At 51.3% G+C, this 15,699-nt stretch overlaps 1 protein-coding gene across 1 annotated transcript in view; it reads right to left on the bottom strand.

Moving 5' to 3' along the window:
* Positions 1-15,699, bottom strand: part of ALAS2 (5'-aminolevulinate synthase 2) — a 30,033-nt gene that overhangs the window by 3,990 nt on the left and 10,344 nt on the right. The window contains exons 4-9 of the mRNA XM_015424251.1: positions 15,583-15,681; positions 10,150-10,372; positions 6,109-6,293; positions 3,416-3,595; positions 1,906-2,070; positions 50-318 (exon numbers count right to left, since the gene is read on the bottom strand). Coding sequence (XP_015279737.1) covers positions 50-318; positions 1,906-2,070; positions 3,416-3,595; positions 6,109-6,293; positions 10,150-10,372; positions 15,583-15,681 — 1,121 coding nt within the window. The remainder of the gene's footprint in view (positions 1-49; positions 319-1,905; positions 2,071-3,415; positions 3,596-6,108; positions 6,294-10,149; positions 10,373-15,582; positions 15,682-15,699) is intronic.

Genomic DNA, 15,699 nt, shown 5'->3' with positions numbered 1-15,699 from the left:
AGATTTGCTCAAAACACCTCCCCTAACGACCACCACCAGGCATCCGTACCCGGATGGGAATGATGTGGCTGGGACAGCCGATCACGGGCAGCCCGGCATCCATGAGCAGTTGGCGCATGTGTTTAACGTTGCGCTGGTGGGCGCGGCGCAGCATCTGCCCCTCGGGGCTCTTCAGGATCCGGACCGACTCCAGGGCCCCGGCTAGCATCATGGGGGGCAGGGCGGTGGTGAAGATGAATCCGGCGGCGTAGGAGCGCACCGTGTCGATCAGGGAGGCCGTGCTGGCCACGTATCCTCCCACGCAGCCGAAAGCTTTTCCTGCGGAATGGGGACAGAAGCATTACTCAGCGGTCTCTGCAGATCTGGGTTACGCTGCTCTGCGTTCTGGAGGCAACGCTTGTGTGAATTCCTTAGTTCCTTAAAAGATATCTGTACCCAAGCAATCCTAATCCTTTGCCAAGAAGAACTAATCTCTGCAGCCTGTACAAAATGCATTGCAAGATTTCTCGGTTGGCGTAATTCACTCTGCTTTTGTTAGTGATGGAGGGGGATGCAGAGAGGGCAGTGAAACCCTATTTCAGTTTGGTGTCGTGGTTAGGAGCGCGGACTCTAATCTGGGAGAACCGCATTTATTCCCCCACTCCTCCACATGCGGCTGCTGGTGTGACCTTGGGTCATTCACAAGTTCTTTCAGAGCTGTTCTTTCAAGAGCAGTTCTCTCAAGAGCTCTTTCAGCCCCACCTACCTCACAGGGTGTCTGTTGTGGGGAGGGGAAGGGAAAGGAGATTGTAAGCCGCTCTGAGACTCCTTTGGGTTGTGAAGGGCGGAGTATAAATCTACTCTCTTCATCTCTCTCTTCTCTATTTCAACCACTGCAGATCTTAATACCTGCCTCTACCTTCTGATGTTGCCCCAACCTTTCTAACTACATCGTAGCAGCTGCAGGGGCTATAAATGTCTCTTTTTACAAAAAGAAAGCAAGGGGGAAAAAACAGCTTGAAAGAGCAGAAATGCACAGAGTTAAATTCTGCACATCATTGCTACATCATACGCTTTTTCTTTACTCAGGACATAGGCACCTCCCTCCATATAGCAGATAGGAGGGGGCCATGGCTCAGTGGCAGAGCGAGCATCGGCTTGGCATGCAGAAAGGTCGCAGGTTCAATCCCCGGCATCTCCAGTTAAAAAGACCAGGCAGGAGGTGATAAGGAAGACCTTGACCTGAGACCCTGGCTCAGTGGCAGTGCCTCTGCTTGGCATGCAGAAGGTCCCAGGTTCAATCCGCGGCATCTCCAGTTAAAAGGGCCAGGCAGGAGGTGATGAGGAAGACCTTGACCTGAGACCCTGGCTCAGTGGCAGAGCCTCTGCTTGGCATGCAGAAGGTCCCAGGTTCAATCCTCAGCATCTCCAGTTAAAAGGACCAGGAGGTGATGTGAAATACCTCTGCCTAATATTCCCAAAGAGCTGCCGCCAGTCGGGGCAGACAAGACTGACCTTGATAGACCAGTGTCCTGTCTCAGGATAAGGCAGTTTCATGTCTGTTCATTATTAAGGCAGGGTCACTGGCTCAGTGGCAGAGCCTCTGCTTGGCATGCAGAAGGTCCCAGGTTCTATCCCCGGCATCTCCAGTGAAAAGGACCAGGCAGGAGGTGATGGGAAAGACCTTGACCTGAGACCCTGGCTCAGTGGCAGAGCCTCTGCTTGGCATGCAGAAGGTCCCAGGTTCAATCCCCAGCCTCTCCAGTTCAAAGGACCAGGCAGCAGGTGATGAGAAAGACCTCTTTCTGGGAGCTTGGAGACCTGTTGCTAGTCTGAGTGGAGTTCCCAATATGGTCCCCGTGGGGACCTGGCTGCCCCGTCTGTCTCTTCCCTCCCTCTAATGGCCCTTCGCTCATCCAAACTCACCCAGGGTGCCGGAGACGATGTCTATCTTGCCCATTACTTTGTCCCGCTCGCCGATGCCAGCCCCGTGGGCCCCGTAAAGTCCCACGGCGTGGACCTCATCCACAAAGGTGATGGCTCCGTAGCGGTGTGCCACGTCACACATTTCTTCCAGGGGGCAGATGGCACCTGTGGGGACACACCAGGACAACGCATGAGCAATGCAGAGCCTTGCTAGGTGTTAAAATAAGAAGAGCCCTGCTGGATCAGAGCAGTGGTCCCTCTAGTCCAGCATCCCGTCTCACACAGTAGCCAATAGGTTCCTCTGCAGGGCAAAGAACAGGGCAGAGAGGCCAAGGCCTTCCCCTGATAAGGAACACCAGAAGAGCCCTGCTGGGTCAGACCAGGGAGGGTCCCTCTAGTCCAGCATCCTGTCTCACATAGGGGCCAGCCAGTTCCTCTGGAGGGCCAACGACAGGGCAGAGAGGCCGAGGCCTTCCCCTGATAAGAACATCAGAAGAGCCCTGCTAGATCAGACCAGTGGTCCATCTAGTCCAGCATCCCGTCTCACTCAGTGGCCAACCAGTTCCTACGAAGGGCCAACAACAGGGCTGAAAGGCTGAAGTGTTCAAGAGAACCATCAGAAGAGCCCTGCTAGATCAGACCAGTGGTCCATCTAGTCCAGCATCCCGTCTCACTCAGTGGCCAACCAGTTCCTACGAAGGGCCAACAACAGGGCTGAAAGGCTGAAGTGTTCAAGAGAACCATCAGAAGAGCCCTGCTAGATCAGACCAGGGAGGGTCCCTCTAGTCCAGCATCCTGTCTCACATAGGGGCCAGCCAGTTCCTCTGGAGGGCCAACGACAGGGCAGAGAGGCCGAGGCCTTCCCCTGACAAGAACATCAGAAGAGCCCTGCTGGGTCAGACCAGGGAGGGTCCCTCTAGTCCAGCCTCCCGTCTCACACAGGGGCCAGCCAGTTCCTCTGGAGGGCCAACAGGCCATAGGGCCCGAGGACTTCCCCTGATGTTGCCTCCTGGCTCTGGGATTCAGGGGCTTAGTGCCTCTGAAGGCAGAAGTTCCCCTCAGCCACCATGGCTAGTAGCCACTGACAGACTTCTCCTCTGTGAATCTATCGAATCCCCTTTTAAAGCTGTTTATTCCTGTGGCCATCACCCCATCCTCTGGCAGCAGATTCCACATTTTAGTCACTCTCTGTGTAAAGAAGTATTTCTTCATAAGAACCTACTGGATTCGACTCTCACTGTTCCACTGCAGACCAACCCCACTACCCGCTGAAAACAGTGTCTTTTGTCACTCTGGTTGCCCCCGGTACGTGGTTTTTATTCCCTACCTTTCTTTCCCCATAGGCTGCCGTGGGGTAGCAATACTGGACCCAGGGAAGGAGGAACGGCCCCTTCCCTCTGCAGGGGCAGCAGCCGTGGTGCTCAGACCCGGGGCCACCAAGCCCCCCCCCCCCCGACAGAGCTGCAGGGGACGCAAGAACAGGACATGCAAGACATGATTGGGCGGCTACCATCCATGGAGTGCACGGTCTCAAAGGCCACAATCTTTGGGGTGCCGGGTTTGGCCTGGCTCAGGAGCTCCTCCAGGTGCTGAGGATCGTTATGCCGGAAGACGTACTTGGGCGCACCACTGTTCCGGATGCCCTGGATCATGGAGGCGTGGTTCCCGGCGTCCGAGTAGAACTCACACCCTGTGGAATGGAACATAAGAGAAGCCAATGTTGGGTCAGGTCAATGGCCCATCCAGTCCAACGCTCTGTCACACAGTGGCCAAAAATACCAGGTGCCACCAGGAGGTCCACTAGTGGGGCCAGGACACTAGAAGCCCTCCCACTGTTGCCCCCACCAGCACCAAGAATACAGAACATCACTTGCCCCAGAGTCCCTGTCTATACCTTGTGGCTAATAGCCACCGATGGACCTCTGCTCCATATGCTTATCTAATTCCCTCTTGAAGCCATCCATGCTTGTAGCCACCACCACCACCTCTTGTGGCAGTGAATTCCAAGTGTTAATCACTCTTTGGGTGAAGAAGGACTTCCTTTTATCCGTTCTAACCTGACTGCTCAGCAATTTCATGGAGTTCCCACCAGTTCTTGTATCGTGAGAAAGGGAGAAAAGTATTCCTTTCTCTACCTGCTCCATCCCATGCATAATCCTGTCAACCTCGATCATGTCACCCCTCAGCCGTCGTTTCTCCAAGCTAAAGAGCCCCAAGCACATAAGAACATAAGAAGAGCTCTGCTGGATCAGACCAGTGGTCCATCTAATCCAGCATCCTGTTTCTCAGAGTAGCCAGCCAGTTCCTCTGGACGGCCAACAACAGGGCAGAGAGGCCAAGGCCTTCCCTTGAAATCACCTCCGAGCATTGCTACTCAGAGGTTACTGCCTCTGAACATGGAGGTACCCTTCATTCACCATGGCTAGTAGCCATTGATATACTTATCCTCCATGAATCTGTGCAATTCACTTTTAAAGCTGTTCATTCCTGTGGCCATCACTCCATCCTCTGGCAGGGAATTCCACATTTTGATCCCTCTCTGTGCAAAGTAGCATTTCCATTTTTGTCCATCCTGAACCTACTGCCCGTCAGCTTCATTGGACGCCCTCGACTTCTAGTATTTTGGGAGAGGGAGAAAACGTTCTCTTTGTCCGCTCTCTCCACCCCGTGAGTAATTTTATGAGCCTTTATCCTATCCCGCCTTAGTCGTCTCCCCTAAACTGAAAAGTCCCCGACTCTTCGGCCTTTCCTCACAGAACTCTTGAGCAGAATGCCCTCCTCGTGTTTTGACTCAAGTTGGAAGGGAAACGTGGGCTCCCTGCCTGGCTGGAAGGGCTGGCGACAGCATACCCCGAGGTGGGGCAGCGGCCCATGACTTTGGTGGGTTCCACTGCCAGCAACCCCCAACTCACGCATCTTCCCTGCTGGCTACCCTTTCCCCACCTGGTCACAAGTCTCCCACTACCTGTGCTCCTGGTTAAACACACTATTGTTGGCGAAGAGCATGGAGGTGATGAGAAAGACCTTGACCCGAGACCCTGGTGAGGAGGAGGAGGAGGTGGTGGTGGTGGTTGGATTTATACCCTGCCCTTCACTACCCAAGGGAGTCTCAGAGCAGCTTACAAACTCCTCTCCCTTCCCCTCCCCACAACAGACACCCTGTGAGGTAAAAGAAGAAGAGGAGTTTGGATTTATACCCCGCCCTTCACTACCCGAAGGTGTCTCAGAGCGGCTTACAAACTCCTTTCCCTTCCCCTCCCCACAACAGACACCCTCTGAGGTAAAAGAAGAAGAAGAGATTGGATTTATACCCTGCCCTTCACTACCCAAGGGAGTCTCAGAGCAGCTTACAAACTCCTCTCCCTTCCCCTCCCCACAACAGACACCCTGTGAGGTAGTAGAAGAAGAAGAAGAGATTGGATTTATACCCCACCCTTCACTACCCAGAGGAGTCTCAGAGCGGCTGACAAACTCCTTTCCCTTCCCCTCCCCACAACAGACACCCTGTGAGGTAAAAGAAGAAGAAGAAGAGATTGGATTTATACCCCGCCCTTCACTACCCAAAGGAGTGTCAGAGCGGCTTACAAACTCCTTTCCCTCCCCCTCCCCACCACACACACCCTGGGAGGTAGGTGGGGCTGAGAAAACTCTGACAGAAACTGCTCTTTTTCAAGAACACCTCTTATCAGAACTACGGCTTGCCCAAGGTCATCCAGCAGGTGCAAGTGGAGGAGTGGGGGCTCAAACCCGGTTCTCCCCAATTAGACTCCACGCACAACCACGGCACCAAACTGGCTCTCACCAAACTGGCATGCTTGGCATGCAGAAGGTCCCAGGTTCAGGGCCTCCCAGGCATCTCCAGTTAGAAGAACCAGGCAGCAGGTGATGAGAAAGGGCTCCCAGCAGCTGTGGAGACCGCACCTCCAACACTGTCCTCTGCCTAGTGCCATCAGGCAAAGGGTGTGCAGGCAAGGTGGGCAGCTGTGAATCCAGGGGGTGGGAAGGCAGGCAAGCAGGGGAAGGACACACGGGCAGGTGCGGGGCCACCTGTGGGGTGGAAAGGGAGGTGCGACCGGCAGGATCGGTGGTCACAGAGAGGGGACCCGTAAGAACTCTTTGCCCAGGGCCCCCCCCAAAACCTAGAACTGGCCGCACTGGCTGGCCCGAGGGTCTAGCCTACGGCATTTCCCTGGACTTAGTTACCGGGCATCATGCGGGCCAGAGTGAAGAGGGTGGAGTCATTGGCCACGAAGCAGGAGGAGAAGAGCAGGGCGGCGTCTTTCTTGTGCAGGCCGGCCAGCTCCCGCTCCAGATCCACGTGGAACTTGCTGGTGCCCGAAATATTCCTGGTGCCCCCGGCGCCAGCTCCGTGAAGATTCAGGGTCTCTCTGGGACAGAAAGAGGAGAATGGCGCGATCACAAGATGGTGGAACGAAGCAAAAGGGAATCGCTCCAGGTCAGGAGTGAGAAATATCAACAGAACGGGGGAGAATGACGGCTGGTGGGGAGCAGTGTTCCCTCTAAGCTGAGTTAGTGTGAGCTAGCTCACAGGTTTTTAGCCTCCGGCTCACGCATTTTTGCCTTAGCTCAGGAAGGGATGGCTCCAGAGCAAACTAATTTATGCAGAAGCCAGATCGCTCGCTCACAACTTGAATGCCAGTAGCTCCCAAAGTAGATTTTTTTTGTCAGCTAGCTGCCATAGTGACTGGTGGGGGGAACGTCTGCTCCTTGGTATGCGAACTTTCGATTCTCCTGCTGTCTTGGTGATGCTCCCTTATCTGTATGTTTTATGTGCCTGACCTTGAGTGCCTAGCTGTAACATCATCTCTGGGATCGTGGGGCTGTTACATTTTGGCGGACCCCTTCTATTGCCCTGATTGGCTCTATGCTAACGAGTGGCCCCTTAGAACATTGTATATCCGTTCACCCCGCTCTTTATGCTTTAGTCTTAACACAGAACCGAAGTAGAGATGCTCTGCCAATACTGTATCAATAAACTTTCCTTCTGAAAAAGCGAGTTGTTGGTTCTGATTGCTGCAAGAGTCTGTGTTGAGATTATGGTAACAGTATTAAAGTCCAAAAAATGATCAAAAAACCCAGAAACCTGTATGCGTACTGCGCTTACAAAAACAGTTTCAGTAATTAAAGTGACAGTGTAATAATCCAGAGTGTGAAAATACACACGATTAGCATTTCACAAGGTCAGTACAAAAATAAGTGAATTAATGAGATGTTAACGATGATCTGCAGTAGCTCAAGTGGTTAAGACACTGAACTGCAGGCTGTGGAAGGTCAGTAGTTCAGCAGTTTGAGACCCGGGTGCCGCATGATGGAGTGAGCTCCCATCTCTAGTTCCAGTTCCTGCCAACCTAGCAGTTCGAAAGCAAGAAATTGCAAGTAGATAAATAGGTACCACTTTGGTGGGAAGGTAACAGCGTTCCGTGCGCCTTGGTGTTTAGTCATGCCGGCCACATGACCACGGAAACATCTCCGGACAGCGCTGGCTCTTCGGCTTTGAAACGCAGATGAGCACCGCAACCCTAGAGTCGGATTCGACTGGCTTTCGAGCAAGGGAACCTTTACCTTTTAACGATGATCTCCAGAATGTTCAGCCATTTCGATAGTAATCTTCTTCCAAACAAAGATGAAGAGTATGCGACGTGTCTAGTCAGTGTCTCAACTGGTACCTATCAATAAGTCTCACTGAAGTGTCATGACATCATTGTATAAGATTCCAAATGATTCTTAGAAGGCACTTTACAGCATTTTTGTGCTTCTTAGTTACCGGGCATCATGCGGGCCCTTTTTGCCCAGTTGAGACATGGACTAGAGACTTCGGCTCAGCTTGGAGGGCAGCTTCAAGAGAGCGGGCAGGTGGGGCTCCTGTGACCACAGACTCCAGGGCATCCGGGCCACTAAACCGTGGTGGACAGCCAGGAGGGTGACAGTACCAGTGACCAATGTTCCCTCTAAGTTGTGGAGTCTTGTGAGCAAGAATTCTACTTTGTGAGCGATAGGCATTAAAGTTGTGAGCGAGCGATTTGGCTACTGCATCAATTAGTTTGTTCGGGAGCCATCCCTTTCTGAGCGAAGACAAAATTGTGTGAGCCGGAGGCTAAAAGACTGTGAGCTAGCTCACACTGACTCAGCTTAGAGGGAACACTGCCAGTGACCAGTCCCAAGGAGGGTTGGGGTTTCTCCACAACAACAGGAGGGGGAAATTAAATCCCATCCTGAGGCCCACAACCTCCAGAGAGGGTGTGTGTAGGGGACAGAGGAATGGCGTTTTAAATCCAGTTTATTTTCTGTGCCCAGGTTGTGTTGATGGGCGTGTATTTAAGTTCTGTGCCTAGGACGTATATAATTCAAATAAACCTTTTTTGAGTTTAAGACCTGATGTGCCTTGACCACTTGGTCCTCCCCGCTTGGCATGTTACCAGAAACAAAGGGGAGGCCAGGGAACCCAAACGGGCCCAAATTGCAGGGGTGGCCAACTCTCCAGGGGGCGCCCAAAGACTGTAATACCAACTTCCCAAGGTTGGGGAATCAGCCAGAGGGGTCTCACTGTCCCTCTAGGAAGGTGGTGTCGATTCAGTGAGGGGTGGCCGCGTGTAACGAAAGGAAACAGCCTCACCAGGCAGGGTGGGAAGGCAAAAACAGGGCCTTGTGAGCCACAGAACGGCTGCTCAGTCTCCCAGGGCTGAGGGCGGGTCCCCGTTTCGCCACAGGCCTGGAGGGACATCTCTGCCTTACATGCGTAAGTCAGGCAGGGCACAGATGTCGTTTGGCAGAGAGTTCCGCCGGGCTGGGGCCAGGGCCGAAAAGGCCAGCCGGATATCTTTGGGCCCGGGAACCACCAGAAGATTCTTATCTGCTGACCTTAGTGCCCTTCGGGGGACATATCAGGAGAGGCGGTCCTGAAGGTACGTAGGTCCCTGACCATTAAGGGCTTTCAAGGTAAGCACCAAAACCTTGAATCTGATCCGGTGCTCAACAGGCAACCAATGGTAGGTTATGCAGCGTATGAAAAATTCTGAGGCCTGAGAGATTTTACAGTTTGTCTGACCAGGGCTTTTTTTGTGGAAAAAGCCCAGCAGGAACTCATTAGCATAATAAGCCACACCCAACAGCAGAAACGTATTAGCATATTAGGCCACACCCCTGACAGCACAGCTCATTGGCATTATAGGCCACACCCCCATGTTACCAGAAGTGTGCTCATCCAGCCACACCCACCTTTTGCTTCTTATTCTGTTTACCTTGTTTGTTGTCAAAACCCAGGGCCTTTTTTTGGAGCAGGGACTCCTTTGCATGTTAGGCCACACACCCCTACTGTAGCCAATCCGAATGAGTTTCTGCTGTTGGGTGTGGCCTGTTATGCTAATGAGTTCCTGCTGGGCGTGGCCAACTTGGAAGCCAGCCGGAACTCCGTTCCTGTGCGTTCCTGCCCCAAAATAGCCCTTCCTTGCACTCCCGCTGGCCTTGCAGGTCCACTGCCGGGCCCCTCATGGGGCTCGGCAGTGGAGCTGCAAGGCCGGCGGTGGCGTCCGGGACCGTTGGGGGCGGGGTGTGTGGCCTTATGACACACTTCCGGTGATGTCAGGGGGTGTGGCCTTATGACACACTTCCGGCGATGTCAGGGGGTGTGGCATATGCTAATGAGTTATGCTAATGAGTTCCCCTAGCTCTTTTTCTACGAAATGACCCCTGAGTGACAGACAGTTTAAACTAGGATTAGGTTTGGATTAGGAATGACTAAGAAGCATGCAGAGGGGTTGTCTATCACCCTTGAGTTTAGGGTTGCCAGCTCTAGGTTGGGAAACACCTGGAGATTTTTGGGGTGGAGCCTGAGGAGGGCGGGGTTTGGGGAGGGGAGGGGCCTCAGCGGGGTAGAATGTCACAGAACCCACCCTCCAAAGCAGCCATTTTCTCCAGGGGACCAGATCATGGTCATCTGGAGATCAACTGTAAAAGCTGGAGATCTCCAGGTATCCCCTGGAGGTTGGCAGCCCTACTTGAGCTACACAGACTTCAGGACAGCCTGTAAAATTGGCCACTCCTCCATTTTAACCTCATACGATAATTCCGTCTACGGGCTTAGCTTGAGAGGGCGATGAGCCCAAGCTCGTCCAGGGACTTCCGTGGCTCACATGGGAATTCGAACCCGGTTCCCCCAAGCCTTAGTCCAATACACCAGCCACTACAACCACACCGGGTGGATGTGAACAGGGCCCAGCCTCTCACCGTATGGCCGCCAGCACTCGAGGGTGGCGGCTCATGCCCAGGTAGTCGTTGCTGCACCAGACAGAAACTTTCTGTGCTTCGGTTTCGGCGCACGAATAGTCCTCGGCGAAGGGATACGCATGGGCCTGGCGATTCACGGTTTTGAAGATCCGGTAGGTGTGGTCCTGCTTCTTCTCCAGGATCTTGGCCTTGAAGAACTCGTCGTAATCGAACACGGAGCTCCCTGCAAGGGTGCAAAAGGGCTCATTTACATTTGCAGGGTACCTTTCTACATTCCTCTACCATGGATGACTATGTAACTTAATGAGTGGTTTGTTTATTTACTTCGTTTGTACCCCTCCGTTTCTCCAGCGGGGACCCAAAGCAGCTCACACTGTTCTCCGTTTTATTTTCACAACAACCCTTTGAGGTAGGCTGGGCTCAAAGAGAGTGTCTTCCAATGGGCTTCTGTGGCAGAGTGGGGATTTGAACCTGGGTCTCCCAGATCCTAGTCTGACACACTAACCTCTACACCAATAGAAGAAGAGGAGGAGGAGGAAGTTGGATTTATACTCTGCCCTTCACTTGGAGTTTCAGAGCGGCTTACATTCTCCTTTCCCTTCCCCTCCCCACAACAGACACCCTGTGAGATACGTGGGGCTGAGAGAGCTCTCTGGAGAACTGCTCTTTCAAGGATAGCTCTGAGAAAACTTGTGAGTGACCCAAGGTGTGGCGTCCTTGCTTATTGGGGAGACGATTTTACCTTTAAACACGCTTTGTGTACTTAAACTTGGTAGATTTCTGCTGCCACCAGGAATTAAAAATTCCAAATCTCTCTCTCTCTCTCTGCTGGTAGAATGACCTAGGGTCTGGGCACTTCAGAGGACTATGTGTCCCTGAGGAAGTACCGTACTGATTTCTGGGATAAGTTTAAACAAAAATTGATTTATTTAATAAAGAACAAAATAGGTTTCTGGTTATTTTGAACAGCTCCTGACGGAAGGAACTTGTAAATATAACTGGCAAAGCTTGGTGCTACAAACAGTCTCTCAAACTCCTCTCTCTCTCTCTCTCTCTCTCTCTCTCTCTCATATATGTAGCCACACAGACTAAACTCTTTGTCTTAGGCACACAAGATAAACCATTTGTCTAACCACACAGTTTAGATACAACTTGTTTCTTTGCCACATAGACTCTCTCATAAGACTCTTATAGTCACACAGACTATCTCCAAAACTCTCTGTCACACCATTCTCTCCAAAGACACACAGAACTGTCATAAAACATCTCCCCCCCTCACACTCTCAGTCATCAGCCATTCACAGCACACTCATCTCCCCCTGTCGCCCTCCTTACATTACTGCAGTCAAGCGCAAAAGACACACACACACCAAAACATGGAATCATTACAGTTGCACTCATTCCAAAAAGTGTGGGGAAGAGAATCACAGGAATCTTTTTTTCGGTGTTCCACAAACTTTACCAACTTCTTCATGCTGTACATTTTGAGTGAGAAAAACCTTAAATCTTTCAGTCATTCTAGAAGGGAGAATATATCCCAGGTTTTTTTAAAGTACTTCACCACTTCCCAGTGTCTTTATCGGAAAAATGGGGGGGGGTTTGTCCTTATAAGAACATTGTCTGAACTTTGCCAGTCCCCCCCCCAAGCCTTCCCACTAAGTTTATGACAAACCAGTTATACTGCCAGACAAACTAGTGAACAGATTTAGAAATAAGACTCCTGGTGTTCCCTCTAAGCTGAGTTAGTGTGAGCTAGCCTACAGGTTTTTAGACTCCGGCTCACACATTTCTGTCTTAGCTCAGGAAGGAGGGCTCCAGAACAAACTAATTCATGCAGTAGCCAAATCACTCACTCACAACTTGAATGCCGGTAGCTCAGGAAGTAGAATTTTTGCTCACAGGACTCCACAGCTTAGAGGGAGCATTGGTCCTCCTAACCAGTGTTCCCTCTAAGCTGAGTTAGTGTGCGCTAGTTCACAGTTTTTTAGACTCCAGCCCACACATTTTTGTCTTAGCTCAGGAAGGAGGGCTCCAGAACAAACTAATTCATGCAGTAGCCAAATCACTCACTCACAACTTGAATGCCGGTAGCTCAGGAAGTAGAATTTTTGCTCACAGGACTCCACAGCTTAGAGGGAGCATTGGTCCACACACACACACCAAAACATGGAATCATTACACAAGGTGACGCCAGCAGCTGCTTGTGGAGGAGTAGGGAATCAAACCCGGTCCTCCCGGATTAGAGTCCGTGCTCCTAACCACAGAGTGCTAAGGAGCTACTCAACTTCTTTGGCAGGCCCAGGCTCCATGTTTGCTAAAAAATTAAAATAAAAGGTAAAATAAAAATTACAACAGCAACGAACTTGAGCATGTCAGTCAGAAGATTATTCTTCCCTTGTCACATGAGAACCAGGATAAATATAGGGAAGGGAATCAAGCTTAACCTCCTTTAGAAAACTCAAATGCAGCAGCAGTTAAGGTGATCTATTGCAATGGGAGGGGGCTTCTCTCTATATAAAAAACATGTGTGCTGAATTAATGGGTTTTGTTACCTTAGCATAGTTTGGCCAGGGTGCCAAAAGCATGCCTTGATTCTGGTATCTAGATAGGCAATAGGGCACAGTTGGGCAGACATACAAGACGCTGGGAATTCAGCAAACAGAGCTCCAAGAGCAGTAGAGAAGAACAAGAGTTTAGTAGCATCTTAAAGACTAACAAAATTTGTGACAGGGTATGAGCGTTCACGAGTCTCTGCTCACTTCAGATACAGTTAGAATATGAGTCCATCTGTCATAATTGGAGTGACTTCAGATGCCGAATGACAATAGCAGGTGAATGATAATAGCAGGCTTCATTGGATTAGATATGATATGCAGAGGGGTAGTAGGCATGCAGAAATCAGCATTGGTAATGAGACAGGAAACCTTGGTCTCTGTTCAGTCCAGGAATATGCATTGCCTTGAGCTTTATTATCAGTTGCAGCTCAGCCGTCTCTGTTTTTTGGAGAAGAAGCCCCAAGAGTTTCCTTTTCTCTAAAAAAAAACCAGGCATGCAGGATCTGCACTTGTATGCCTCCCCCAACTCCATTTTCCCAAACTGAAATGGCACTGGGGAGGTGCTAAAGGCCTCATTCAGAAAACTTACAGGGACTGATGGGCTTAGTTTAGACTTTAGAAACAAACTGAGAAGGTTGGTTCTCCTCCACCCCTGCCCCAAAAAGAGTGTATTTTGTATGTATGCCAATTAAATTTGGATGATAAACGAGTATGTAGACAGACAGCATACAGAGTAGGACTGTTCAGCTCCGGGTTGGGGAAAACCTGGAGATTTTGGGGATGGAGCCTGCAGAGGGTGGGGTTTGGGAAAGGGGAGGGGTTATGGCTCCATGGTGGAACATCTCCTTGGCATGCAGAAGATTCCAGGTTCAATCCCTGGTATCTCCAGCTAAAAGGACCAGGCAGGAGATGATGAGGAAGACCTTGACCTGAGACCCTGGCTCAGTGGTAGATTGTCTGCCTGGCATGCAGAAGGTCCCAGGTTCAATCCCCGGCATCTCCATTTAAAAGGACCAGGCAGGAGGCAATGAGAAAGACGTCCCGTTGCGAACCCGAGGCTTTCCTCCGAAGATGCGGGGTAAAAAACTAGTACCTCCGAGGTACTCGTTTCTGGAAGCCGCGGGGCAAGGGCGGGTGTCTGATCGCGTTTCCGGTGGTAGGTCCTGTATTCAATCCCCAGCATATCAAAAGGATTTGGTAGTAAGTGGTGTGAAAGTTCCCTGCCTCAGACCTTGGAGAGCTGCTGCCAGTTGGAGTAGACAATGCTGGTCTTGATGGAGTAATGATCTGGTTCAGTCTAAGGCATCTTCTTGTGTTCTTGTGACATCTCTAGTGGAAAGGACCAGATAGAAGGCAATGTGAAAGGCCTCTGCCTGAGACCTTGGAGAGCCACTGCCAGTCTGAGTAGACGATACTGACTTTGATGGACCCAGGGTCCGAATCAGTATCACGGAGCTTCGTGTGTTCAAAAAGTCTCAGGAAAGGATTTCAGTTTTTGAGAACACGTGGTGTGAAACCTACAGTTTTTCTTTATTGCACAAAACGTCTGGGGGGGGGGACAAATACAAGACGGTCCAATGGATGACTTAAATGCTGGCTGCTTTCTGTTCGATGCAGGAAGACCTACTTGATTTTCTGCTTTCAAATCCCCGTCTGGTGCTGCAAACCACAGATGCCTGCCTGATGACCGTAGTTGGGACACATGGCACACAGGTGCAATGGTCACCTCCCGGTTGGATTACTGTAACTCTCTCTACGTGTGGCTGCCCTTGACTCTGCTTCAGAAGCTACAGCTAGTGCAGAACACGGCAGCGAGGGTGCTGACAGCGACGCCTGTGCGGGCGCACATCCGCCCGGTGCTGCGCGACCTGCACTGGCTGCCTATTGAATTCCGGATCCGTTTCAAGGTGCTGGTACTTACCTTCAAAGCCCTATATGGCCAGGGGCCAGCATACCTTCAAGACCTCCTCTCCCCATACGAGCCCTGTAGAACACTGAGGTCCACCAACCAACATCTTCTGGTGGTCTCCGGCCCCAGGGACGTCCGACTTGCCTCGAGCAGGGCAGTGGCCTGGTGGAATGAGCTCCCGTGTGAGATCGGGGCCCTGCGGGATTTATTACAATTCCGCAGGGCCTGCGAGACGGAGCTCTTCCACCGGGCTTTTGGTTGAGGCAGTGGGCGGCGGCGGCCCCCCCCCCTTGGGTTCCCTCCATCTGTAGCCTGGGTCCCTGAGACCTTAAATCTTAAGGATCTTTAAAACAAAAACTTAATTTTAACACCATCAACCACTGAGGTATCTAGCTTTTACTAGAGTCGTATGGCACATGTGAATTATGTTGTTATTATATAAAGGTAAAGGTAAAGGTTCCCTTGCTCGAAAGCCAGTCGAGCCCGACTCTAGGGTTGCGGTGCTCATCTCCGTTTCAAAGCCGAAGAGCCAGCGCTGTCCGAAGACGTTTCCATGGTCATGTGGCCGGCATGACTAAACACCAAGGTGCACGGAACGCTGTTCCCTTCCCACCGAAGCGGTCCCTATTTATCTACTTGCAATTTCTTGCTTTCGAACTGCTAGGTTGGCAGGAGCTGTTATTATATATTGTGTTCTAAAATGGTTTTAATTGTATTGTTGTTTTTACTGTTGGAGCCCGCCCTGAGCCCGTAAAGGGGAGGGCGGGATATAAATCCAATAAATAAAATAAAAATGATAAGTTGTTTTGCAGCAAAATGTGAAGCCTGCTTTCATTTCATTTCATTGGATGCAGGGGAAACTGTGCCTCGACACCCCAAGGAGGGAAGACTTGAAAACGGAGAGGCGGGTGGGGTGACTGGTAGCCAAGAGCACTGGGCTTGGTTTGCAAACCTCTGCACCCACCCTACCTGGCATGTTGTCCCGGATGAGGTGGGTCACTTCATCGGAGTCCAGCAAGTTCCTTCTGAGACTGGTTTGCACCTCCCGGAGAAGAGAACTCAGCATACCTGGAACGCAAAGGAAGA

The sequence above is a fragment of the Gekko japonicus genome, unplaced genomic scaffold (assembly GCF_001447785.1).
Source record: "Gekko japonicus isolate JY-2015 unplaced genomic scaffold, Gekko_japonicus_V1.1 scaffold2051, whole genome shotgun sequence".
NCBI classification, from domain to species: Eukaryota; Metazoa; Chordata; class Lepidosauria; order Squamata; family Gekkonidae; genus Gekko; species Gekko japonicus.
Note: the sequence above shows the minus strand (reverse complement) of the source record. Positions and strands in the feature narration are given on the sequence as shown.